Source organism: Micromys minutus (assembly GCF_963924665.1).
Source record: "Micromys minutus genome assembly, chromosome: 22".
Taxonomy (NCBI): Eukaryota; Metazoa; Chordata; class Mammalia; order Rodentia; family Muridae; genus Micromys; species Micromys minutus.
The window spans coordinates 2,002,247-2,026,292 of NC_137957.1; the positions used below are offsets into that span (position 1 = coordinate 2,002,247).

General features: G+C 56.7%; 3 protein-coding genes across 6 annotated transcripts in view; 1 reads left to right on the forward strand and 2 right to left on the reverse strand.

Moving 5' to 3' along the window:
* ARID3A (AT-rich interaction domain 3A) overlaps positions 1-3,448 on the reverse strand; it is a gene marked incomplete at both ends in the record, with an annotated part of 19,964 nt that extends 16,516 nt beyond the window's left edge. For both annotated transcript variants that reach the window (XM_080935970.1, XM_080935969.1), the window contains 2 exons: positions 2,197-2,515; positions 3,057-3,448. In XM_080935970.1, coding sequence (XP_080792096.1) covers positions 2,197-2,515; positions 3,057-3,448 — 711 coding nt within the window. The remainder of the gene's footprint in view (positions 1-2,196; positions 2,516-3,056) is intronic.
* An 8,487-nt stretch (positions 3,449-11,935) lies between these two features.
* On the reverse strand, positions 11,936-15,277 carry KISS1R (KISS1 receptor; the record flags this gene model as incomplete). The annotated part of the gene is made up of 5 exons (XM_080935986.1): positions 11,936-12,361; positions 12,675-12,907; positions 13,056-13,191; positions 14,405-14,529; positions 15,034-15,277. 5 exons carry the CDS (start codon positions 15,275-15,277, stop codon positions 11,936-11,938), a joined length of 1,164 nt encoding a protein of 387 aa, XP_080792112.1.
* Positions 15,278-17,457: 2,180 nt separating this feature from the next.
* R3HDM4 (R3H domain containing 4) lies at positions 17,458-24,046 on the forward strand. 3 transcript variants are annotated; one of them, XM_080935721.1, is made up of 8 exons: positions 17,458-17,550; positions 20,652-20,806; positions 21,017-21,156; positions 21,506-21,626; positions 21,804-21,889; positions 22,141-22,226; positions 22,303-22,358; positions 23,015-24,046. In XM_080935721.1, exons 1-8 carry the CDS (start codon positions 17,489-17,491, stop codon positions 23,113-23,115), a joined length of 807 nt encoding a protein of 268 aa, XP_080791847.1. In that variant the 5' UTR covers positions 17,458-17,488; the 3' UTR covers positions 23,116-24,046. The 3 variants fall into 3 exon arrangements, with proteins under 3 accessions (XP_080791847.1, XP_080791849.1, XP_080791848.1); XM_080935723.1 differs by having other exon boundaries at positions 22,198-22,226; XM_080935722.1 differs by having other exon boundaries at positions 21,032-21,156.

Sequence of the window (24,046 nt, forward strand, 5' to 3'; positions counted from 1 at the left end):
AGTCAACACAGGTTGGGTGTGGGGCTGACATCTGTGGAGCTGGCTGGACCACACTGACACTGACTGCAGAGGTGCCAGGCCAGCAAGGCGGCCCACGGAACCGTCCACAAAGACATGGTGAAGAGTCCCAGGCCAGCTTCTGCTAACACCCCCAAATCCATCCCGTCTTGTTGGCCCATAATGTAGGGAGCTTCCTACTCTGTGTCCTCAGTTTCCCTGTCTCCAGCTGCACAGAAACCCCCTCACAGGCCGTGTCTCTGCATGACCTCTGACCCTGCCCAGGATATGACAATGGCTCTCTGGGCGCTCCTTTGTCTCACTGCTGGACTCCCCTTTAAGTGCCTTGCCAGCCTGGAGTACGCACAGGGGACACCTATGGAAGGATCTCTGACTATGAAGGGCAGTCTCAGGCTGGTCTTAGGCCATGGGCCAGCTGTGACAGAGTGGGGGAGAGATGTCTAACCTGCTCGGCACTGGGGTTTACAGGGAGCTAACCGCTGGGTAGTGAGCACGTCAGGAAAAGTAATAGGTGTAGCCCGCTCTCAAAGTGCTATGCCAGTAAAAGCACAGACCTTGGGAACTCACAACTCGCCCTGACTAGGGGACAGACCCTGAACTCTGTAGTAAAACACATTTCAGAACAGCCTAGGCTGCCTCTGTGTTAGACCAGGGAAACTGAGGCACAGAGTGGGGTGGAGCCAACCTAACCCAGCCAAGCACAGAGACTTTTATGTGCAGTGTGTTTACTGAGACTGTGGGGGGGGCAGTCTTGAAGCCCACAGCCACCTCTGGGACTAGGGTGGGACTGGGCCACACCCAGGAGCAGTGACGGCCAGTTGACAGGTCAGCTGGCAGGCTGCCCAACACACATCTAAGCAAGCCAGGGCGAGAAGCAGAGACGGAAGGTGAGGCCGCCCCACCCAGCCCAGGCCCTGTCTCAGCAGGTCCCACGAGGGCACAGAGGGTTAGCCTCCTCTCCGTTCCTCAAAACTATTCTTCATGCCTGAGGGCCTTTGCACGGCTGTGCCACCAGGATAGGATATTTACTGAGCCCTGCCCCACAAGTTACCACAATCCTAACCCAACTTGAGCCATCTTGGTGCCTCAGCTTTCCAGGCACGCCCATCTCTAGTCCTCCGCTTCAGTCGGAAGGGGTCTCTGAACGGGACCTCAACCCTGTTCCTCAGGCCCCCACCCAAAAGTTATTCTGACTAGCTCTGTCACAGAGAGAACATCAGGAGTCCTCAGCCACCTCTGGGGCCACCTTGTAGCCCACACAAGACTTGGCCCTGGAGCTAGCCCGGGAGCCGGTTTCCTCCAGGCCACACACCCAGGGGTCGGCTGGGCCAGCTGGCCAAGCTGGAATGCAGGCCCCAACCCGGCAGGCCAACCATCTGGTTTCCATCGGCCTGCTGACTTCAAAGGCTCCCTGCGGGCCACTTCCTCCAGTTTGGCTGCCTGCCGGGAGCTAAGGCAGTCTGAGCTTCCTCCATGCCCCTCCCAGGCCCAGGAAACCTGTGTGGGGGTCCCACAGACTGCCCCCCTGCCTGGTCCACCAACACCAGCACCCCTGGAACCATCCCGCACCCCCGGAACTGTCCACCACAAACCTCCATGTTCTGGTTCCTGTACATTCACAATTCTGTGGCCAAGTGTCCCTTGGCACCACCCCGGACCAGCACTGCCACGGGACCCTGGCCCTCTGGACACTGTAGCCCATAGCACCCGGTATTCAAACCCCACAGTTCTCCAAGGCTGACCCCATACCCTTGTCTCAGGGCACCAAGCCACCTGCACTGTGCATTAAGAGCTGTGAGCCAGAGCCAAGCGCTGGTACCGTCCTCTACAGCTCTCCCACCTCAGGTTTTGAGGCAGGATCTCTCACTGACCCTGCTTGGCAACATGGCCAGCCAGTCGGAGGATCCTCCTGCCTCCACCCCAACACCAGGATTGCAAAAGCACACGTCATTGTGCACAACGAGCCGTTTGTCCACTGAGGCGTCCCCCAATACCTACTAACCACCTTTCTCCTGGAGAGGACCAGGTGGAGCCCCCACATTATTCCCAAAGTTTTAAGCCTCACACAGGATCTAAGCAGGGCCTTGCCAGGTTCCCACATTGCCCAAGTCAAAATGCCCGGGATCTGTGGGGGTGACCAAAGGCCCCCGAGGAACCGGACTCAAGCACATGGCCTACCTGTTTGAACTGCTCCTCAAATGTCCAGTCCCCATGGTCCGGTGGTGGCATCTGGGATGCCACATGACCGGGGTGGGCCAGGCCAGGTCCCAGGCGCTCAGGGCCACTCAGCATCCTGGGACCACCATCTCCACGGAAAGCCTGAATGGGCGGGGCCTTGCGGGTGAACAGGCCTGCAGAGCCCAGGCTGGCAGATCCTGGGGGGCCCAGGCCTTCTTCCTCCTCCTCTTCCTCTTCCTCCTCAAAGTCATCTTCCTCCTCCTCCTCCTCTTCCTCCTCTCCCAGTTCTTCTAGCTCTTGCTCTTCCCACTTGGGCTTCCTGGAATGGACACAGGGTAGTCAGGAGAGAGCCAGGCACCACCTTGTCTCAGTGGCAAGGACAGACCCACCTACAGCCCCAGCCTCGGTTTCTCCCTCTGTGAAGATGAGCAGACACAGGCCTCTCAGGGCCCCGAGTGGGTCCCGGCCCTCATCTTACTTCACCCCTGAACCAGCTCCTATCAGGGGCCCCAAAACATCTTCTCAAAGGTTCTTGCCCCAGGACTTTGCACGCTTAGCTCCCAGTACAAGACGAGCTGTGAACAATTTTCCGTCCACTCCTCAGTCACATTCTATCCAAACTTGTCCCCCCCCCCCCCCCCCGTAACACCTTAGCCTAACGTTCCTGGCAGCATTTGGCACAACCCCAGAACTCACTGAGTCTCAGGATACCAGTATGGCAGACCCTCAGGGAACCAGAGGCCCTCAGCAACACCTGCCCAGACATGCAGTGTCCCTCAGTGTCCCTCACTGGCTCCCACTTTCAAATGCATAAAAAAACAATTACATGCGACCGTCCCCGACCCGACCCTAACACTCACATGTCATCAGCAAAGCCTACATCCATCAAATGCCCATCTCCTTCCGTGTGCCCTGGTCCCTCCTGGCCACTTCCATGCAGGGCAGGTGAACTCAGAGTCCCTTCCCGGGCTGTGTCTTCGTCCTCCGAGCCGGGAGGCCCATCCTCAGAGCCCCCGGGAGAGGACGGATGTCTCAAGCCGGCGGCGGCAGCTCGCATGGCAGCAAGTGCGGCCATCTGCGTCCTGTGCATTCGGGCATTCTCAGGTTCCCTGTCCTCGTCTGTCATGGTGGTCCGAGCCCGGACACTAGTGGGCTCAGGTGGTGGGGGTGGCGGAGGCTGCCGAGCCTCCAGTTCCTGCCGGGCACGCTGCTGCCTCTGAATCAGAGTCTCCATCACAGCCTGCAGCTTCATGGCCCTGCGGGCTGGGCCACCCCGAGCACCAGGGGCAGTTGGTGGGGGTGGCCCCTGTGGGGAAGGGTCTTGGCCGCACTGCAGCGTGGGGACCTCGGGGTCGCTGGGACAGTGCAGGGTGGCGGCTGGCAGAGGCGGGGACTGCCAACTCAGGCTGAAGGCTGGCGGAGCATGCCAGGGCAACCAGTGGGATCCTTGTTGTTACGTCAGGCACCCGAGGGCAGAGGCTGGTGTCGGGCTCATTCAAGCACCTGCAGACTCCTGGGGGAACACAGCAAGAGATGAGGTCCACCTGTGCCCCACTGACACATCCTTCCCCAGAAGGCAAGAGGCAAAAGCTGGTGGGAGAATTGCTCACACCTGCTCCGGGCTCGCACCCCCATCTGCCTGTCTGCAGGGTCACCGCAGTGGACACAAAGGGAATATCTGGGTCCCTTCTGGCCAGTCCCACCATGGACACCTTGGGTTATTGTCCCATAAGAAGAGCAGTGGGGGAGGGGCCTGGTGTTCTTGCTTTCTTATTGGTTGTACACCCCCCTTCTAGACTCCAGAGTGTCGCTCTGGGTTCTGGATTCTGGCTCTAAGTTCTAGATGTCGCTTGGCCCTGAGAGGCCCTGGGGACCCTGGCCAAGCTCACACAGTCGCTGACCGGGAGCCCTAGACAAATGTGCCCATTCCCATTTCACTTTCTCAGCTGTACCTCAGCTGCTTCTGGGCCTTGGTGACCCCCTTGTCTCACACTTGGGAAGTGTGAGCGGCACAGTGCCCGTACCAGGGAGGTGTCATCTGAGTGTCCCGTGCTGTCTGCCGTCACTAGTCTGTAGCTCCGAGGGGTAAATGTCCCAGAATACAGCATGTGTCCCTGCCAGGAGCCCTTGTGAGCATCCCTCGAACCAGCACCAGGATTCAGGTCTCACCTGGCTCCAGGCCGCACACTTGACCTCCAACATAAGCCACCATTAAGACAGCTGACAGTGCCCAGGGCCTACACTCAAAATGTCTGAAATCAAGGGACCATGGGGCAAGGGGAGAGTTTAGTTCACCTTGCAGATGGAGTCTGAGGGGTCATTCACTGTCTAACCTGAACCTCAAAAGTCTATGCATGCATAACCCCTGGGAACGACCCCAACAACCCAGTGTGTGAAAAAGGCAGACTGCTCCAGGCTGTTGTCCACTACAGGGACATCTTGGTCACCTGCTCCCCTGACTAAGGGAGACCCCTGTAGTTCAGGATTTTCAAGATCTTCAAGGAGAGTGGGGAAGTCTAAGGTGCCCCTTCCCTAGACATCTGGTCACCCCAACACCAACATCACCACCACTCCACAGCACTTCCTGCAGAACGCTGGCAGGTGGGTATCCCCAAGGGAAAAGGGACCCAAGGGTCACCCCTGTCAGCCAGGAACGTCTTGGAGGCCTGCACAGGAGTGGCCATCCAGCCTCAACACTCACAGTGCCTCCACATCCTGCAGCTGCTGGTCACCCTGGTCCACCAGACCCAAGAACTGCTGGAGGGGACATTTCTGGACACTATCTGGCTTGATACATCACCCTTCCCCCACCCCTCGGAGCACACCCCCCTACGGAAATGCTGAAAGTGACGCCCCTCTTTGAGGGTGGGGTGGGGGAACGGACAAGGAAAAAGCTAGAGGAAGCCCCTCTCCCAGCCTCCCGTCCCCCCTCCCAGGCCTGTTTGGTTTAATGACCCTTCCTGGTTAAGGAGTGGGGGAGGGGAACAGGGTAGGCTTCCAACTGGTGGGGCTGGTAGCGGTGGAGGGGGCCAGATAGAAACCCCAAAGCTGCTTCTAGGCCAGGCCTGGACATCCCCCCAACCCTCCAGAGGTACCGGTACCCCTAAGCTGAGGTTGCCCATCCTTAAAGACCCCTCCCCCAGCCCTTTGTCCCTGGCCCCCACCCTCAATTTATGACATTCTCAGAGAGATCTACTAGGACTTAGTAGCGGGTGTTTGTGGAAGAGGGGGGATCTGGTTGGGGTGGGGACGAGACTCAAAGCCACACCCTCGTCCCCCACCACTTCCAAGCCTCAGGTCAGAGAGGGAGGGAGGGAGGGAGAGAGAGAGGTCACCAGCTCGGCCAGGCCTTGCAAAACACGGTTATTTGGAGTTGTGCAAGGCCAGGGCCCGAGGGTGGCGAAAGGGGCCCCTCTCTCCTCCGAGGGAGGTGGAGGGGGAAGGGCAGGAGCTGGGGAGGGGGCTGGGAAAGAAGGCACTGTGTCCCCCCCCCAGGAGACGTGTGCAAAAACACACCCCAGTCAGAGGACAAATGTAAAGCAACAACAAAACAAACCAACAACCCCCCCACGGAGTCGGTATTTCAAAGGCTTCTTGGAAAGAGAGAGCTCCAGGGTGGGGGGGGAACCCTGCTGCCCAAGTCGTAAAAAACGGAAGATATTTGACAAACCAGCAGCGAGTTGACACACACGCGCGCACTCCGCGCTTCCTGCTCCCTCTTTTGTGTCCGGGGGCGAGGGTGGGGGGGGCTGGGACCCTACGGGAGGGATCTGGATGGGCGCACCGCTGCGGGGGAAGTGGGGACTCCAGGGGTACACTGGAGCGACGAACGAAATGGGAGGATAGGCGGACCCCGCCGGACACAGGGTTGGAAAAGAAAAAGAACTGGAGGCACCGGGGCGTGGTGGCGCGCCCGGCCTGGGATTTTCCCAAGCACTTGGGAAGGAAAGCTGCGGCAGGGGGATGGCCTCGAGTTTCAGACCAGTCTGCGCTTTAAGCTGAGTTTTAAGTCAGCTAGGACTACACAGTGAGATCCTATCTCCAAACATCTTTTTTTAACTAATAAGAAAAAGCAAAACCATGTCCCCAGAGCGCAGCTCCCAGTCCTGTGCGCGCATACATACACAGACACACACACCCGGGTCCGTTTCCTTCCGCCAGGGGACAGCGCGCACTCGCGACCCCCGCGCACTCGCGAACCGGATGAAGGTCTCCAAGATCTACAACCGCGACAGCCACCCCAACTCTGATTCCGTCGAGTCGCCTACTTAGCCCTGCACCCCTCTACGCACGCGTCTCTGCCTAACTTTGGAGACCCCGCAATTGTCGGTTTCTAGGGTGCCCTACGCTGACACCTTTGGGGGATATCTCTGGAGCCGTGCTGCAAAAGGCCTTAGCGCTCGGGGTGGCCCGGGGGGCGCATTCCCGAGTGCCCGGAATCCAGCCCAGAGTCCAGCCTGCTGGTGGCCTCTGGTGGCCTCTCGCCCCTTTGGCCTCCCCCTGGTGCACGCTCCTGGTTCCGGGGTCACCCGCCTCACCGAGTCTCCAGGCCGCGTCTACATCTCCATCCGTCTGGATCGGATAGGGACGAGGTCTCCGCGCGCGACGGCCCCCCGCCCCGCCCCTCCCCCACCCAACAGACGAATCGCCGTGTGACAAATTGCTCTCAGATGCAAATACCTCGCCGGTGATTCAGCAGCCCCGGGGACGCAGGAGGAGGTGGTGGGTGTCTCTGCAGGGTTCCCCTTTCCAAGCTTTCCCAGGACACCACACCGGGGTCCCCCCCTCTCCAACTCAATCTGAGGACGTCCACGGTGGGAGGAGGTGGAGGGGAGCTGGAGAGACGCCACAGAGTGGACGGAAAACTTCAGGTCGCGGTCCCTTTAAATGATAATAAATAATAAAAGGAAGGGGGAACCGGACTGAGGGACGCTCCGCCCCCATCCTAGGGACCGTGCGCAAAGTGCGCGCTGGAGCCCACGGCGCAGAGGCCGCGAGCGGGAGGGCGGGGCTGCGAGAGCCGCATCGCGGGAATCCCGAAGAGTTAAAAAGGTTCCGCACCCCACCTCTGAGCGGAAAGCCACCTGGGCCCCCGCTCGCTTCCTGGTTTCACCCGGAACGTGAGATGGATAAGCCAAGCTTGGAGCTGGAACCGCCGCCTACTATGCTACCCAAACCTTCCCAGTCCGGGACTCCACGTCTCTGAAATGGGCTTAAAAACCCCCGGAGAAGCTAGATCTGCGGGGGTGTGAGGGGGCTGCGTGCGCAAAAGCGCGGGGTTGGGCTGCGCGCGCGTTCGAGGAAATGCGAGGAACTGTGACGACCCCACCTAGGAGCGAGGGAAAGGAGGGCCATCCTCTGACCAGCTCGGTGACCAACCTCTCACGCCTCGGTCCACCTAGTTCGGCTCGGCAGAGTCCTGGATTCTGAGGTCCCATTGTGCAGGCTGTGACGTTGAAGGGACCCTGGTGGGTAACGCCAGTGCTCAGGGCAACCCCTGACTTCTACTAGTTCCCATGGGTGGTGCTCAGCTCCCTTGTTGGACTGTTGTGGGGATCTTGAGTAGTCTGCCCCTTGAGAGCCACTTGTTTGAGTGCGTGGGGGGCAAGTCTAGGGAGATAGGGTGACCGCGGTTGACCCAGGTCCGGGGAATCCTCCCTAGAACCCGAGTCTGCAGCAGATGCTTGGATCCTTAGCCCGAGACTAAAAGTTGCAGGTGGCGGCGAACTTCGCCTTCAAACTTTAGACACCTTGATCTGTTGGGGTGTGGCCCCGGGGTGGAGCTGGGCCTGCACTCTGCCATTCTTATTCTTCTCCAGCATCAAACGGGCTAACAGATCCCTCTCCCTCAGCCTGTGCAGGGAGCACACTGACCCCAGCCCCAATCATCCCTAATCATCTCCCTGTGAACTTGGACAATCCCCCAAAACATTCTGCCTAAATAGTGAAAACATAAATCGTGCGTGGTGGTGGTGGTGGGACAGACAGACGCGGGGAGAGGAACTTCAGCGGACCATGAATAGAGGTCAGAGGAACACTTAGTGGAGTCGGTTCTTTCCTTCCACCTCTATGTGTATTCTCGGACGCCAAGTTGGTCAGCAAGTGCCTTCACCTACTGAGCCATGTTGCTGACCCGTCAAATACTGTTCTTGGTACTTTTTAAAAAATAGAATCTCAAAGACAAAAGCCTAAATGTGCTGGTCCCTTTTTTACTACGGCGGGGATATATTTAGCCGAAGGTCCAGGTGGCAAGCATAATGACAGGTCTCCTACCATCCACAAGAAACGTATCTGGGGACTTGAAAGGCATCCGACTGGCGCCGCAGGGCGTGCGCGCCTCCTGCCGGGCGCCAGCGGAACTGCGCCTAGGGAAAGGTTCAGCGTGGAGGCGGGGCTCAGCCTAGCATTGGTGGCCGCCAGGTGGTGCTATTGCACCTAAAAAGGACCGTTTCCCGAGTTAGGTCTGGAGAAACTGAGGCCTGAAGTTCTCCTACATAGCTTTCTTCTGTTGAGACAGGGTGTGAACTTGTGTCTCACGATGGCCGTAAACTCACGATCTTTCTGCCTCTGTATCACGAAGTTAAATTATAAGGAAGGGTCACAGGGCCACCTCCTTTGCTATTACATTTTATACTTTCAGATACTGGAGATGGAATCCATGCTAGCTGACTGCTCTACCCATGACCCTGTCCCAGCCCCTCACTGGGGGCATTCTAGGCCGAAGGTGAGCCGCAGGTCAACAGTGACAAATGCCTTTATCCTGCCGAGCGGGAGGCAGGTGCATTTCTGAGTCTCTCGCTGTGGTTCCTCTATAGAATTTTACAGCTGAGGCTTTTGGGATGGAGGTGGGGTTTTCCTGTTCTTAGATATGCAGATTTGCCATATCCCTTAGGCGTCCCTGTTGAAGAACTCGTTCTGCAGAGTGAGGTTATATGGACCCCTTGAGGAATGATTCATTTCAGACTGGACTTGCGATCAAAACGGGGCAGTTGGAACCTGATTTTTTAAAATGCATTATTACTGGCTGGAGAGATGGCTCAGCCGATTAAGGGCACTGACTGCTCTTCCAGAGGTCCTGAGTTCAAATCCCAGCAACCAGGTGGTGGCTCACAACCATCTGTAATGGGACCCGATGACCTTTTCTGGTGTGTCCGAGGACACCAGCAGTGTACTCATATACATAAAAATGAATTTTAAAGTGCATTGTTACACTGTAAGTGTAACTTGTAAATTAATATGGTGTGTTTATTTCTGTATCTTTACTAAACGATAACCACACGGAGAAACCAAGATTTATTTCCAGCTGCACCTCAGTGGCTTTTATATTTTTAATATTGGTTTATATTAACCCCTCTGCTAGGCTGACTTGCACTGTAACACCGTCGGCTTCAGATGCTTTCCCCGTGGCAGATCTCAATATCTCTCAATCTCTCTCTCTCTCTCTCTCTCTTTCCATCCCCCCCAAGCTCCCACCCTATTCTCTGTTCTGCTCAGCTATTGGGTGATCCCATTTATCGACAAGGCAGAGAATAATTGTTTACTCAAACTAGTCACAGGAAACTCTTGTTATAAGCTTCACAATGCTGTCTCCTAGTTGAAAGATTTGAGCTGAGAGAGATTTGAATAACACAAAGGTAAACTTGGCACAGTATACAGAACCAGTTTTGCCTTTACTGGCTGGAGGAAGTGGGTTCCTGGGGTGGGGGTGAATGAAAGTCCTGTCTGCTGCTTCCTGGTCACCCTGGAGGAGCAGATGTGTCCAGTTCATTCTCCTTCCGAGGCTCTAAACCCACTGGTGCCTGGTAGAGGCAAAACAACCCTTTTCTTCTCCAAAGTGTCGCCCCCCCACCCAACCGTTCAGGAAAAGGCTCAGTCAGTGTCGCCTTGCCTATAAGTGTGAGGATAGTTCAGGTCCCAGGGCTCCTGTAGAAACCCAAGCCTGGAGGGGTACACCTTCAATCCAGCGGTGGGGGACCAGAGGGTTTCTGGTGTTCTAGGCCAGCCAGTCTAGAGGAATCTCTAGCTCCAGGTCCAGAAAGAGCCTCTGTTTCTATAGCAAGATGGAGCGAGGCACCGTGTGCTCCCTCTGCCTTTAGCCTACATTCTCAGCACATCACTGCTGGCCTAGCCTGATCTACATGGTGACCTCCCTGCCACTCAAAGCTACCTATTGGGACCCAATCTCAAAACTAATATCCGAAGGGTGGTGCTGAGAGATGGCTCAGGGGTTAAGAGAACTGAGGTCTTCTGCCACAGATCCTGAGTTCCACTCCCCAGCACCTACATGGAACCTCAAGTCCATATTAACTCCAGTTCCAGGGGGGTCTCGCTTCTGGCCTGTGAGAGCCTCCTGCTGTGGGTGCTGAATTGGATGAACACTTAGCTGTTGGCAAGCTCCCTCTCTTTTTCATTAAAAAAAAAATGATCTGGGTATGGTGGTACACCCCTTTAATCCCAGCACACAGGAGCCTGGTCTACCGAGTGAGTTCCAGGATAGCCGGGGATACACAGAGAAACCCTGTCTTGGAAAAAAAAAAAAAACATCAAAATGTATGTTACGGGTATTTTGTGTGCATGTGTGATTGTGCACTCTGTGCATGTCCGGTACCTGTGGAGATCAGATGGCATCCGATGTCCCAGAGGTCAGCCCATCAGATGGTTGGTGGGTGCTGGGAACTTGAGTCCTTTGGAAGGACAGCTAGTGCTCTTAGCCACTGAACTGTCTCTTCAGACATGTTGCTGTTTTAGAAGACAGGGTTTCTCTGTGTAGCCCTGGCTGTTCTGGAACTCACTCTGTAGACCAGGCTGGCCTCAAACTTAAAAGAGATCCTCCTGCCTCCCAAAAAGCTGGGATTAAAGCGTGACCATCGCAAAGAGTCCTGCTTGTTTGCTTTTGATACCATGTCTTGTCCAGCCAGGGTGGCCTGGAACACTATATAGTCAACAGTGACCTTGGACCCCAAACCTGAGGTGACAGTTCTGATGTACCTTCCTGGAGTATGGGATGCATTTTGTTTTCTTTTTAAAGATGTATTTGTTTATTATATTTAAGTACACTGTAGCTGTCTTCAGACACACCAGAAGAGGGTATCAGACCCCATAACAGATGGTTGTGAGCCACCATGTGGTTGCTGGGAATTGAACTCAACAACCTCTGGAAGAGCAGTCGGTGCTCTTAACTACTGCAGCCCTATTTTTGTTTTTAAATTTAAATATCAGAAGAAGTACACATGATCTTACACACACACACACACACACACACACACACACACACACACATGCTGGGACCGTGTCTCAAAACAGAAAAGGCAATACCGGCATTGGTGGCTTAGGTCCCAGTCTCGCAGTAGGATCAGAGTCAGCCTCAGCACATAGAGTAGGAGACAGACCAGTCTAGGTTACCTGCAACCTTGTTTCAAAACACAAGGGGTGGGAAAGGAGGAAAGAGAGTGGTTGGCCGTTTAGTTTAGTGGTTTATTGCTTGCCTCATAAACACAAACTCCTGGTTCGGTTCCCAGCACCAAAAAGAAAAAATAAAATAAAATAGGTGCAGAAAGTGAAGACATTAATCTCCAAAGATCACAGAGCACGTAGAGAATTATCACAACATGCACAACAAAAGCCGTGGTGAACTGGTGCCGAATGTTATTTAAAAAGGCCATTTACACGGATTAACTAAAGCTATTAACAGCGGCCCAGCGCTAGCAGCCTGGGTTGGATTATCCGAGGCAGGGGAGGCTCAGAGTTGAGCAGTGTGTTCGCTCTGAACGCAGGGCGAGCGCACCACGGGGTTCCCAGGCTCCGGGGTCGTGACCCGGACAGGGTGCGCAGCCCCGCGGTCCGAGTGCGCTGACGCCTGGGGCCAGCGCGGGCGTTGCGGGCCGCAGGGACACGCGCGGCAGAAGGCCTGTCTGAAGTGCGAGCCCAGGAAGGCATAGAGCAGCGGATTGAGCGCCGAGTTGCTGTAGGACATGCAGTGAGCCCAGATCTTGAGCGCGTAGGCGGCATAGCTTCGAGGATGCCAGGCCCCCGAGGGGCCCAGGGCCTGAAGCACCAGGAACAGCTGGATCGGGCCCCAGCAGGCGGCGAAGAGCAGGACGACAGCGGCCACCAGCCGAGTGACCTTCGTGCGCACTGCTCCGGCTCGCTGTGCTAAAAGCTGCCCCTGGGGAGCCAGGAGTGTTAGCCGGAAGGGACAGGTCACCCTCCGAAAGCCCTCCTGGGTATCTCCATACAAGTACAATAGCCCAATTTCTGAAATCCTTACAACCCCAATGCCATTCCATCCCACCCCTGGGTTTCCCCCATATGAACACACAGTCGGGGCTCCGATACCCCATAACAGCCCCTCAATCCCCACCTTGGCTCTTCTCCACTCTCTCGAGCTCACGAACACGCGCGCGCGCACACACACACACACACACTCACTCAGGCTCCACTCCCAAGATGACCCAGGATCCCGGCCCGAGTCCCCGCACCTGCAGGGCGCCATCAGCGGGTGCGGAGCGTGCAGCAGCGCGGCCCAGGTGGCGCAGCATGGCGCCGTAGCAGGCGCAGGTGACGAGCAGCGGCAGCAGGTATAGAGCCAGCAGGTTGTAGAGCGCGAAGGCGCGCTCCAGGGCGCGGCTGGGAAAGGCCTCGCTGCAGTAGGTGCGAGGACCGGGCGACAGACGGTGCAGGGCCAGCACCGGGGCGGACACGGCTGCGGAGCCTGCGCCACCCACCCAGGATGAGTTCCTCGGGGAGTGGGGAACGTCCCACCCAGGAGCTAGGGTCCCCTCTAATCAATGCCACATCTCCCCCGCGTCTACACCCCCCCAGTCATCCCCTACCCTAGTTCTGTCCCCAACCACACTCACCCGCCCAGATACTGAGGCTGACACCCAGGGCCAGGCGCGGAGTGCGACGGTGAAGTGCGCGCAGCGGGAACACAGTCACGTACCAGCGGTCCACACTCATGGCTGTCAAAGTGGCACACGTGGCTTGCACCGAGACCTGGAAAAGCCAAGGACTGAGTGTGGGTCCTGCCAGTCCCACTATATATCTAATCACTCAGGTGTGCACGAGCATGTCCTGTGAGGAGTAACCAGTAGCTACGGGTTGAGGGGGACACTCGTGTGGGATCTGAAGACCAGGAGAGCGAGAGAAGAAGTGAGGTAAACACGGGTTTGTTAGGTACCCCGAAGCTGAGGCATGACACGGTAAGTCTTTCTGGCATGAAGACACTGTCTAGACCATTGGCCACCTCACCCTCCGCCTGTTATACCCCTCAGGCCCCAGCCCTGCTTGGGATCCCCACCATACACACGGCCTGACCACGCCCACAGCAGACCACGCCCACCAGGCTGGCTCTGCCTCGACTCTACCTTGACCCCTATCCTACAAACCCCAGAACATGCCCATGGTGGCCCACCCAGCCCCTCCCGCGGCGTTTGACCCCTATCCTACAAACCCCAGAACATGCCCATGGTGGCCCACCCAGCCCCTCCCGCGGCGTCCTGATCCCGGCCTTTGTCACGGGCACCACGTGATGCGTCTGTATTCTGGCCTTGTCAACGCTTGACTACACCTGAGCAGGCCTTAACCCCTCCCTGCCCACACCAGGCTCTGACCCCTGCCTTGCGAGACGGTGCCCCATAGGGCTTGGGGAGATGGTTCAGTGATTAGAGCACCGGCTGCTCTTTCAGAGGACGTGGGTTTGGTTTTCCCGCACCCACATGGCAGCTCACCACCCTCCTGTAACTCCAGTCCAAGGGTTGCCACGTCCCCTTGAGCAATGCACGCGCATAATGTACATATACACACAGGCAAACATCCATAACAAGACATTTTAAAAATATTTGGGGGGGGGTGTTAAAAGTCTTAAAAGACTGGCTATGGTGGCAGAGGGGGACCAGCACATCTTTGTGAGTTCCAGGCTCGCCTGATCTATATTGTATCTGTTGCAGAAATGTAAATTAAGTAAAAGACCATGGCTCCATGCCTCCTTTCAGGCCCTGACCCCACCTTGCCCACCCCAGAGCCTGACCATCACAGGTCCCCACCCAACGGAACCTCATAGCCACGCCCACCCAGACCTGCTCCTGCACATACCTTGACCCCTCTCTTCCAGAGCACACACCCAGACCAGCTCACCCCCACCAAAGCCCGCTTCCTGCTTCCCAGCCTTCACGTCTCCTCAGCTCGCCCCTGGCCCCAGCCCGCGTACCTGCTGGATGTAGTTGACGAATTTGCACATGAAGTCTCCCAGCACCCAGGTGGGCAGCAGATAGAGGAGCGCGGTGAAGGGCACACAGCACAGAAGAAAAGTGACATCTGTGGCTGCCAGGTTGGCTACAGGTAGGGAACACGCAGATGCTGCAAGAAGGGGGCACCGAGACTCGGGCCCCTGACCTCTACATCCGGGTCCGAGTGACTCCACCCCACCCCACATCATCCACCAGAGAAATTAGGCACCCTCCAACCTCCTTGCACTCATTCCCAGCAGCCTCGGAAGCCCCTCTGTGCCTCAGTTTCCCCATCTTTAAATTGGAGACAGTCGGATAGTCCCACGCTACCGATGCCAGTGAGGACCAGTCACACACCCCTGAGCCTATCAGGGACACACTTTGTTGAAATGGCTGGCCGTCTCCTTGCGCAGTCGCCAGCCTCCCCTTTAGTACCCTGCCAGATGGGAGGTTGCCACCCTGGAGTTTGTAACTGCGGACTTCAAAGGACAGGGAGAGACTCCGGGACGCACAGCAGGGGTCACACTGGCGTCTGAGGAGCCTCCTTGCCTTCCTGACTGGGACCCCGGACCTGCGCACACCCGGGAACCCCAGGGAGGCGCGCGCTCACCAATGTAGAAGTTGGTGACGGTTTGCATGTGCTTGTGGCGGCAGATAACGTAGATGACCAGTGAGTTCCCGACCAGCCCGAGCAACATGAGTGCAGCGAAAAACAGGGGAACCAGCCAGGCATCCAGGGGCCTCGGCCCGGAGCCTGGGTCATCCGAGGCGTTGGCACCACAGCCTGGGCATTCCGACACGTTGGATGGAGCCCACCAGGTCACGTTGGGACCCACCGTCGCCTCTCTGTCCATGGCCCTGTCGCCCTTCTCCTTCATGCGGTCTTCACGGATTGTATCCTGGGACTGTGGGGACTCAGGTCCAGGGCCGCTCTCCAGGGATACCAGCGTCCTGGTCTCTGTAACTGGCGGCAGGGGCTGGAAAGTGGCTCCTCTCCTAGCGTCGCAGCGGCCACTCGTATACCCCGCCCCTCCCTTGTCCCCGCCTTCGCGTCTCCCAGCGTTGTAGCGGCTTCAGAGCCTTGCGCCCCCTCTTCCCAGAGCTATGCCCGGATAACAGCAAGAGGGATGAGCTGAAGGAGAGAGGGCTCTGGGTACCTAGCAGAGGAGGGTCGTGGCTCTCTCGGGGGGCTAGCTTCAACCCTGGGCTGCAGGCGGATGGGCCCCGGATCGCCTGTGAAGAAGCCCGGGGAGAGCTTGCCTCTCAGACACTGGGGGCCATGAAGCTTCAGGGCAGGAGGGGCACCTTCAGATACATTTGGCTGACTCTGATTGTTACAAGGTTCCTGGTCGGGCTGGAGAGATGACTTAGTGGTTAAGAGCACTGACTGCTCAGAGGTCCTGAGTTCAAATCCCAGAAACCACATGGTGGTAAGATCCGATGCCCTCTTCTGGTGGATCTGAAGACAGCTGCAGTGTGCTTTTATATTGTAAGGAAAAGATGACGGGGCACCAATGAAAGGAAAAGTCACTGAAAGGAAAGTCACGGGGCACCAATGTTGTGAAAAGATGACGATCCGAGTCACGGCACCAATGTTAGGGGAAGGATGAAGAGAGTGGGGGGCATATGGCCCATGGAGGTGTGGCGAGGCCTGAGGGCAAGGGAGATGCCTCTGAGGGGTCCATGTTGGGAATCCCTTCCCCCTGAGGGACCAGCCACACGACGGTATAGTACAGAATAGAGTTTTTTTCAGGTCATGGGAGAGTTAAGAGGGTGGTAGAGGCAGAGAGAGAGAGTGAGAGTAGAGGAGTAGAGGCCGACCATGAGCACGTGGAGGGAGAGGAGGGGTGGGGTATACCTGTTGCTAGGTAACTGAGGGGTGGGGTTTACAGAATCCCAACATATATAATAAATTAAAAAAAAAAAAAAGGTTCCTGTCGGGAGAGTGGAGACCCAGGAACCCCAAGTAACTGACCTCAGACACGCCCTCGAATCCCTGTCAAGCCACCAGAATATTACACAGCAGAGAAAAAGAGGCTGCCATTTTACAGGTGTGACTCAGTGGTAATGTATTTGTCAAAGGCCACAGGTTCGCCCCCACAGTAAATACAGAGTAAATAAATACAGAGCAGCCCTGGCTGAGGGGCCCAGGAGATTGAAAGCCTGGGGACTCTGAGGGTGTTGGGGGCTGAGCAGTCCCCTCGGGAGCAAGATGCAGACTGAGGCTCTAGAATGAACCCCTTCCCTTCCAGCCACAGGAAACCAAGTCTCTAGGTCCTCTTACACCCCCGCCCCTGCACTCCCTCTGCACCAGATTCATGAGCACAGGCTCCGCTTCACCTGTTTATACACACCCTTAGATCGGATGCTTTCTTTTGGGTCTTTTGTTTTTTAATTAATTAAGTGTAAGAGCTAAAAATCAAAAAAAAAAAAAAAAAAAAAAACAACAACAACAAAACAAAAGCATGTGGCTTCTTTCCCATAGCCCAGGCTGGCCTTGAACTTGTGGTTGGTTAACGATGACTTCACCACACCTGCCCCTCCACCCCAATCAAGTTTTGTGATCCTCCTGCCTCAGCCTCCTGAGTGCTCAGGTGTGCAGCAAAGCCAGCCTCTCTGCTTTTTTTCACCTGGCTAGTTTTCACAGACCTGGAGATATTGGGTCTGAGGCCCGAGCCTCCTTTTCAGCCTCATTCCCTCCAACCCCCCCCCATGTTCCTTCTTCCCCCGCCCCCCCGGGCTGTTCCCTGAATTCGCACACCCCTCCCGCATCTGCGTCCCCACCCAAGTAGCCTTCTTTTGCATCTCCGCAGTCGCTCCCGGGCTGGTGTGTCCCACTGTCTCCTGCCGGGTGGCTTAGACTTTATCCTCAGCCCCTCTGGTCCCCAGCACGTCCCGGTGGGTGACGCCTCCCCGTTGTCTACGGAGAGGGAGACGGAGGTAGAGCTTCCAGCACGGCAGGCGCAGCTGTTCCCAGGCTGGCCCCGCCCCGGGCCGCTGCGGACTCCGCCCCGCGCGTCACTTCCTCCGCGGCCTCCGGCCGGGCTGCACCGCAGCTGCAGGCCATGGTGGCTCTGGACAACCCAGAAGGCGGCCCGGAGGCTACCCCGAGCGCGGGGACCAGGCTGTGAGCAGGACCGCGGGGCTGGGCTCTTTCCGGGCTTCCTCCTCCTCCCCGGGCTGGGGTCTCCTCCTCCTGCCCCTCCTCCTCAGGCTGGGGTCTCCTCCTCTTCCTCCTCCCGAGACTGGGGTCTCCTCCTCTCTCTTCTCCTTAGACTGGGGTTTCCTCCTCCTCCTTTTCCTCCTTCCCAAGCTGGGGTCCTCCTCCTCTTCCCCCTCTCCAGGCCGGGCTCTCTTCCCCACTTCCCAAGCTTGAATCTCTTCCCTTTTCTCCTCTTCCTCCTCCCCAGGCTGGGGTCTCCTCTTCCTAGTCCCAAGACTGGGGTCTCCGCCCCCCCCCCCCACTCGCCTGCCTTTTCTCCCTCCTCCATGTTCCCCTCCTCCCCAACCTTCCTCCTTGGATGCATTCTGTGGCTCCTCCACCCACATCCATTTCTCTGGCTGCTCACCCACAAAAGCGGGGCCTCCTGCTCTGGGCTTCTGTTGGGAGGGCTCACTGTTCACTCTCCTTCCTACCCCGTGGGACAGGAGAGCTGCTGCCAGGGGCATTGCCCAGCCACTCTCTGTGGTCCCAGTTGTCTCTGCTGCCCTGGCAGTGGTCACTCTGTCTCTGGGGGTCAGTTCCCAAAGTGGTGGGGTGTGGTGTAACCTGGGGCAGCATTGTGCGGCTGGTTGTCTGTGGCTGCTCAGGAATTCAGGTCCTGTGACCCATGGCCCTGACAGTTACATTTGTGGGTCAAGAGCTGACTTGGCAGCTTGCTGAGTCTTTTTGTGCCTTGGTTTCCCCCATCTGGATGTGGACAGTGGCCCCTTCTCAGACTCGGGATAGGGTGGCCAAGCCCTTCCTTCCCCATGGTGCCCAGCAAGCTAGGGTTCTATTTGGTTCTACCTTTGTTTGTTAGATTTTATTTATTTTTAATATTTTATGTTATGTTTGTGGGTAATTTGTTTCTACATATGTAGGTGTGTGTGTATGTGTGTGTGTATATGTGTGTGTGTATGTGCCTGGTATCTGCCGAGGTCAGATGGATCCCCGAGTTACAGATGGTTGTGAGCCACCATGTTGGTGCTGGGAATGGAACCCTGGTCCTTCTGCAAGGGCAGCCATTCTCCCCAGCCCGTCTTGTTTTATTTATTTGACTCAGTCAGTCTCACATAGCCCAGGCTGGCCTCAGTCTCTGTGTAGCTGAGGGTGACCATGAACAACCCTCCTGCCTCAGCCTCCTGGGACCACACCGCCTCAGGTGTCTTTGCTGGGGCTCTAGTGTAGCTGAGTTTAGGTTTTGGTGAATTACTTCCTACAGGGCCTCACCCAGGTATCCACCTGCCTGCTGGGTGTCACCTCCGCCCAGCTTCCTGTTGGGGAAGTGGGTTCTCCGTCTTTCCGGGAGTGTTTGCCACAGAAGGGTGTGTTTGTGTGTTTGTATCCATGGTGTGACTCAGGCAGCCAGAAAGGACTGAGTTCTCCAAGCCCCGAGGCTTTGGCCCCATCTGCTTGGTGTTCCAGCCAAGCTCATAGGTGCTGGTCACATCCTGAGGTGTCAGACGCCTCCCCTGGGTCCTCAGCTTTACTTTCTGTAAAGTGGTTATAGGGAAAGCGGTATTCATCCAACCAACTGCAGAAGTTTAGGTTGTTCCTTTCGCAAACCTCTTGGTGTCACATTGCCTGTGAGCTGCCAGCAGGACAGTGGGGAGGGGTTAAGGAAGAAACCCCTCAGACCAGCCACCACAAGTGCTGGTTGGACAGCTTTGCCACTTTCTGAGAGGTGGTGACATTCAGAGGGAAACCCAAAATCAGGCAGAACCAGGGGAGGCATTTGTGACAGATCTCTGACAAGTTAGTTCAGGAAGCAATTCTGTTACCTGGGGTTCTCAGGACCCCCAAGAAGGTGGAGACGCCACCGATGCCTTTAGGACTGGGCACAGACTGCTGCAGGACCAGGCCAAAGAGCACCAAGGGCTCACCTACCGGTACTAGGGCGCCACGGTGGGCACTGGAACAGGTGTGTCGCCAGCCTGGTGGGCTTTGGTGTGAGCAGGCTCAGCTGTTCAAGCCGGGATCCAGGCTCACACGGGTCCAGAAGACTGCTCTGAGCCCCTCTTGCCTGCTGCGTCCGTCTGTCCTTCCTGTAGGACAGCTGTGGTTTGTTATCAGGTTGCAGCAGCTGCAGAGGTGAGGCTAAAGCAGAAGTGGCCCAGCCTCAGACCTCAGAGTTGAGATAACCCCCAGTGTAGGCCTACAGTCCAGTAAAAACGTTTATAGCTGGGCTAACCTCAGGCCTCGCCCTGCTCAGAGCCGGTGTAGAGGTGAGGGACTGACCCTTCCCCTCTTGGGAGGGAGCCAGGCAGGCAGGAGTCCCTCCCCAACCCCTAAGGCCACTGAGACCTTAGTGCAGCCACTGGGTGGCTGGGGTGTGTGTGTGTGTGTGTGTGTGTGTGTGTGTGTGTGTGTGTGTGTGTGTGTGTGTGTGTGTGTGTGTGTGCAGCCAGGAGGGCAGACGTGGTGTTGTTGGGGACCCTGGCGCTAGCCTTCCGGAGTGTGCCGCTCTTCCTCTCGAAGCCACGCCCCCACCCCACCCCCACTACTCTCCCACTGTGCTCTTGCTGTGTTCTGCCAAGGGAGTGCCTGAGCTTCTGGGTACCCAGCTAATCCCTTTGCAGGATTAACACCATTTTCAGGAGCTGGGCAGTTAGCTCGGAGGGTGGCCAAAGAGTTCCTGGGGTGATTAGCTGGACCTCCCACTTCCCCCTATACCCCCCCCAGCTTCCATGCGGGTGGGTCCCAGGCAGGTACACTGGGCTGTTGAAACCGTATGACTCTTTTCTGGTTTACCCGTAGAATGGGGCATAGGGTCCAGGGATTTGGCGGTTAACCCCTGGAGTGCACAGAGGGTGGGCTTTGATGTCTTAAGACTTAAATCTGGAAGGTTGGAGGTGACCAGAGAAGTTATCACTCTTCTGTGGTAACTGGGCTGGTGCCTTCCTTTCTCTGAGCCTCAGTTTACCCATCTTGCATAACAACTTGGGGACTGGAGGTGGAGCCCCTGTTGCCAGGGAAACCGAGCCGACTTGTTCTTGGTCCTGATGACCTTCTCACTTGGTACACAGGTCCCTTCCTGGCTGCCTCCCAACGCTCAGTGGCTCACAGGTGAAGAGGGTCTCAGCTTCCAGGCGCAAGCAACATTTTATCAACCAGGCCGTGCGGAATTCAGACCTGGTGCCCAAAGCCAAGGGACGGAAGAGTCTGCAGCGCTTGGAGAACAGTAAGCAGGGAATGGGGTGTGTATCAACCATGTTTCCCTTGCTGTGAAACACGCCCCCTGGTCAGGCACTAGAATAAGGGCTTCAGAGGGTGCATAGGAGTTCAGCAAGGCAAGGAGAGATAGATGGGGTTCTAGAGGCTGGATGGGTAAATAAATAAAACTTGGGACAGTAGAAGAGAGTAGGAACCCAATGCTGCCCTGAACCCACAGACTGTTTCCTCTTAGCCCGGTACCTCCTAACACTGCTGGAGACAGCTGGGGACCCCCAAGGGGTAGAAGATGGGGACCTGACTCCTCCTGCAGCACCTGGCATCTTCGCAGAGGCCTGCAGCAATGCTACCTATGTGGAGGTGAGACCCTAAGGCCCCCTGCAGCCCCTGAGATGTGCCCCACCCCGCCCCTGGATGCTGACAGATCCTGGGGTTCATCTGGTCTTCGCGTTAATGGACCTGTTTGGAGACTATCTTATATACATGATAGCGTGTCACTGGGGCTTCCATGGCGTGTGAGTGGGTTGTGCCTGCTTAACTCCTGTGCATCCTTTGAAACCCCTGTTCTAACATCCGTCTCCTGGTGCACGCATGTGAGCTAGTGGTTTACAGATGGGCTCCTGTGTGCCAAGCAGCTTCGTATGACTATCTGTCAAGTGGGGAACCAGACCCAGGGGCCTCAGAGCTAGCCTGCATTCCTCTCTTCCAGGTCTGGAATGATTTTATGAACCGCTCAGGAGAGGAGCAAGAGCGAGTGCTCCGTTACCTGGAGGATGAGGGCCAGGGCAAGCGGAGACGCAGGCCTGGCCGCGGGGAGGATCGGCGGAGAGGTGGGGCGGGGCCAGGCTCGGGGGCGGGGCCAATCTAAGAGGGGTGGGGCTTGTAGCGGTGAAATTCCTTGGTCATCTTGGGCACCGAATAGCCGAAAGGGGGGGACCATGGTGGGTGTAGCTAGGCTGTTGGCGGGGCCTGAGCTCACCGTGGGCCTCCCCCATTTGCCTTCACAGAGGACCCTGTCTTCACACCCCACGAGTGCTTCAGGCGCATCAGCCGACGCCTGCGGTCAGTGCTCAAGCGTAGCCGCATCCCAATGGTGAGTGCCCCATCTTCCTCCCAACCTGGCCTTTCCATGTCTCTAACTTGGTGAAGAGGTGACAGGAGTCCCCGTGGGGAAGGGCAGGTGGTGCAGTGGTTAGAAGGAGGAGAAGGAGTGGGCAGTAAAAGTGAGCGCTGCAGAGTGCGTAGGAATGTGACAGGAAAAAGGCGAGTGGGACACGTGATGTTCAAGTTCCTGAGACAGCTGGGGCATTTGATGTGACCTCTTAACTCTTCCTCCCGCCACAGGAAACCCTGGAGAGTTGGGAGGAGCGTCTGCTGACCTTCTTCTCGGTGTCCCCCCAGGCTGTGTACACCGCTATGCTGGACAACAGGTACAGAGGCTGAGGAGGAGACGGAATGGCCTGCTGTTCCCACCCTGGCTCAGCCTCTCATGCCTTTCCTCCCCAGCTACGAGAGGCTCCTGCTTCATGCCGTGTGCCAGTACATGGACCTCATCTCAGCCAGTGAGTGCCTGCTCCTCACCGCCCCTTCACCCCCTTCTTCCCGGTTTCCGGTGGGCAGACACCCTCCACTCACCAGTTCCAGGGAAGGGGACCTAGGTGAGGTTGTTAAAGTTTGGAGTTGAGGATCGACCTCAGACATGGAGACACAGGTTCCCAGTGAGAGCCCAGATGCCTTTGCTCTCTGATTTCCTTGTTACCGTTCTGCCTACCCCTAGTGACGATTGTGAGCCCTTGCTGGCTCCAGGTGTCCTTCTGGGCCTTGCCTTTCCTATTACCTGTCTCTGCTTCCTGTTTGGAGTTGCTGTGGTGATGGTTTCCATGGCAACCCGTGGACTTGGTTCTGGTTTCCCTCCTCACCTGCCTGTATTCTCTCACACTCCTGAGAATTGGAGGGGCTGAGTGTGTGGCGGTTTCTCTGTGGGCTTGAGTTGTGGTCTGGACCAAGTGGGAAGCCTCTAGACCGACTCGAAGCTCATGGCTAACCAGACCTCTTTAGTTGTTTAGGCAGGGTCTCTGGTGTGGTCCAGGCTGGCCTCCAAGGCATTATGTGTATAGTCAAGATTGGCCACCAGGGCTTTGCGCAGGCTAGGGGAGCCCTCGACCGACTGGTGGCATCTCTGGCCCAGCTCCTCCAGTTCTCAATGGCTTGTCCGCAGGCGCTGACCTGGAGGGCCGGAGGCAGATGAAGGTCAGCAACCGCCACCTGGATTTCCTGCCTCCAGAGCTTCTGTTGTCTGCCTACCTGGACCAGCAATGATGGCAGAGCCCCCGCCTGCCGCCTTGCTCGGCCCAGACCTCTGTCTGCTAATAATATCTTCCATGCCATGCTTTCAGAATCTGAATACCACCCTTCCCTTCAGGAATCTTCTTGTTCTTGCCCCTTCACGTTCCAGATCAAACACGAAGGCGTTGTAGCTCCCCACTCTGGTACTTGTATGTGGGTGAGGAGACCTAACGGGGCCCAATAGCTCCCCACTCTGGTACTTGTATTTGGGTGGGAAGACCTACCCGGGGCATTTCCCTGTGTTTTCTGTTTAGCTTTCTTTGATCCAGTCTGAAGGTCAGACAGGGGGTAGCAGACTGTTTTCTTTTTTCTCCTCTTAATCAGTTTTAATGAACTTGGCATGTTTTGGGGTAGATTTGTTTTAATTTCTCTTTTGAATCGGGGAGGCACAACCTAAACACCTAGCACCAGCAGGTAGTGGACTCTTTCATGACCCCTGCCTGACTCCTCCAGGTTTCAGCTCTGATGGAGAGTGGCTGGTCCTCTCTAGGACTCTGCTGGCTTCCTCAGAGCACTTTGGGATGTGTGTGTGTGTGTGTGTGTGTGTGTGTGTGCATGTATGCACGCCATGTGCCCAGTGAACCTGGACAAGCTTTGTCTCAAGGGCTCATTTTATGCATTTTTTTGTTTGTTTTTGGTGATGTGTGTATCATGTCCCCAGATTGTCCCCTCTCCTCCTCCTCCCCTCTCCTTGTCCCAGGGATCCAGGACTTCCAGCCAGAAGCCTCTGACCTTGTGTACCCCGTCCCCTCCCGTGCCCTCCTGTCCCCTCTGCTGCCCCGCATAGCTGTGGTCACTGCAGAGGCCTTACATGCTCAGCAGGGCCTGTTCCTCCCTCCCCTTCCCTTCAGTGATTCTTTGTGCTTGGGGAAAGGGACTTTTAATAAATGCCTTGGTGCTCGGA

Coding starts and splice junctions, on each gene's coding strand:
- R3HDM4 (XM_080935721.1), top strand. CDS start 17,489: ATGGTGGCTCTGGACAACCCAGAAGGCGGCCCGGAGGCTACCCCGAGC. Junction 20,807..21,016: donor TCTGCAGCGCTTGGAGAACA/GTAAGCAGGGAA, acceptor CTGAACCCACAG/ACTGTTTCCTCTTAGCCCGG. Junction 22,359..23,014: donor CATGGACCTCATCTCAGCCA/GTGAGTGCCTGC, acceptor GCTTGTCCGCAG/GCGCTGACCTGGAGGGCCGG.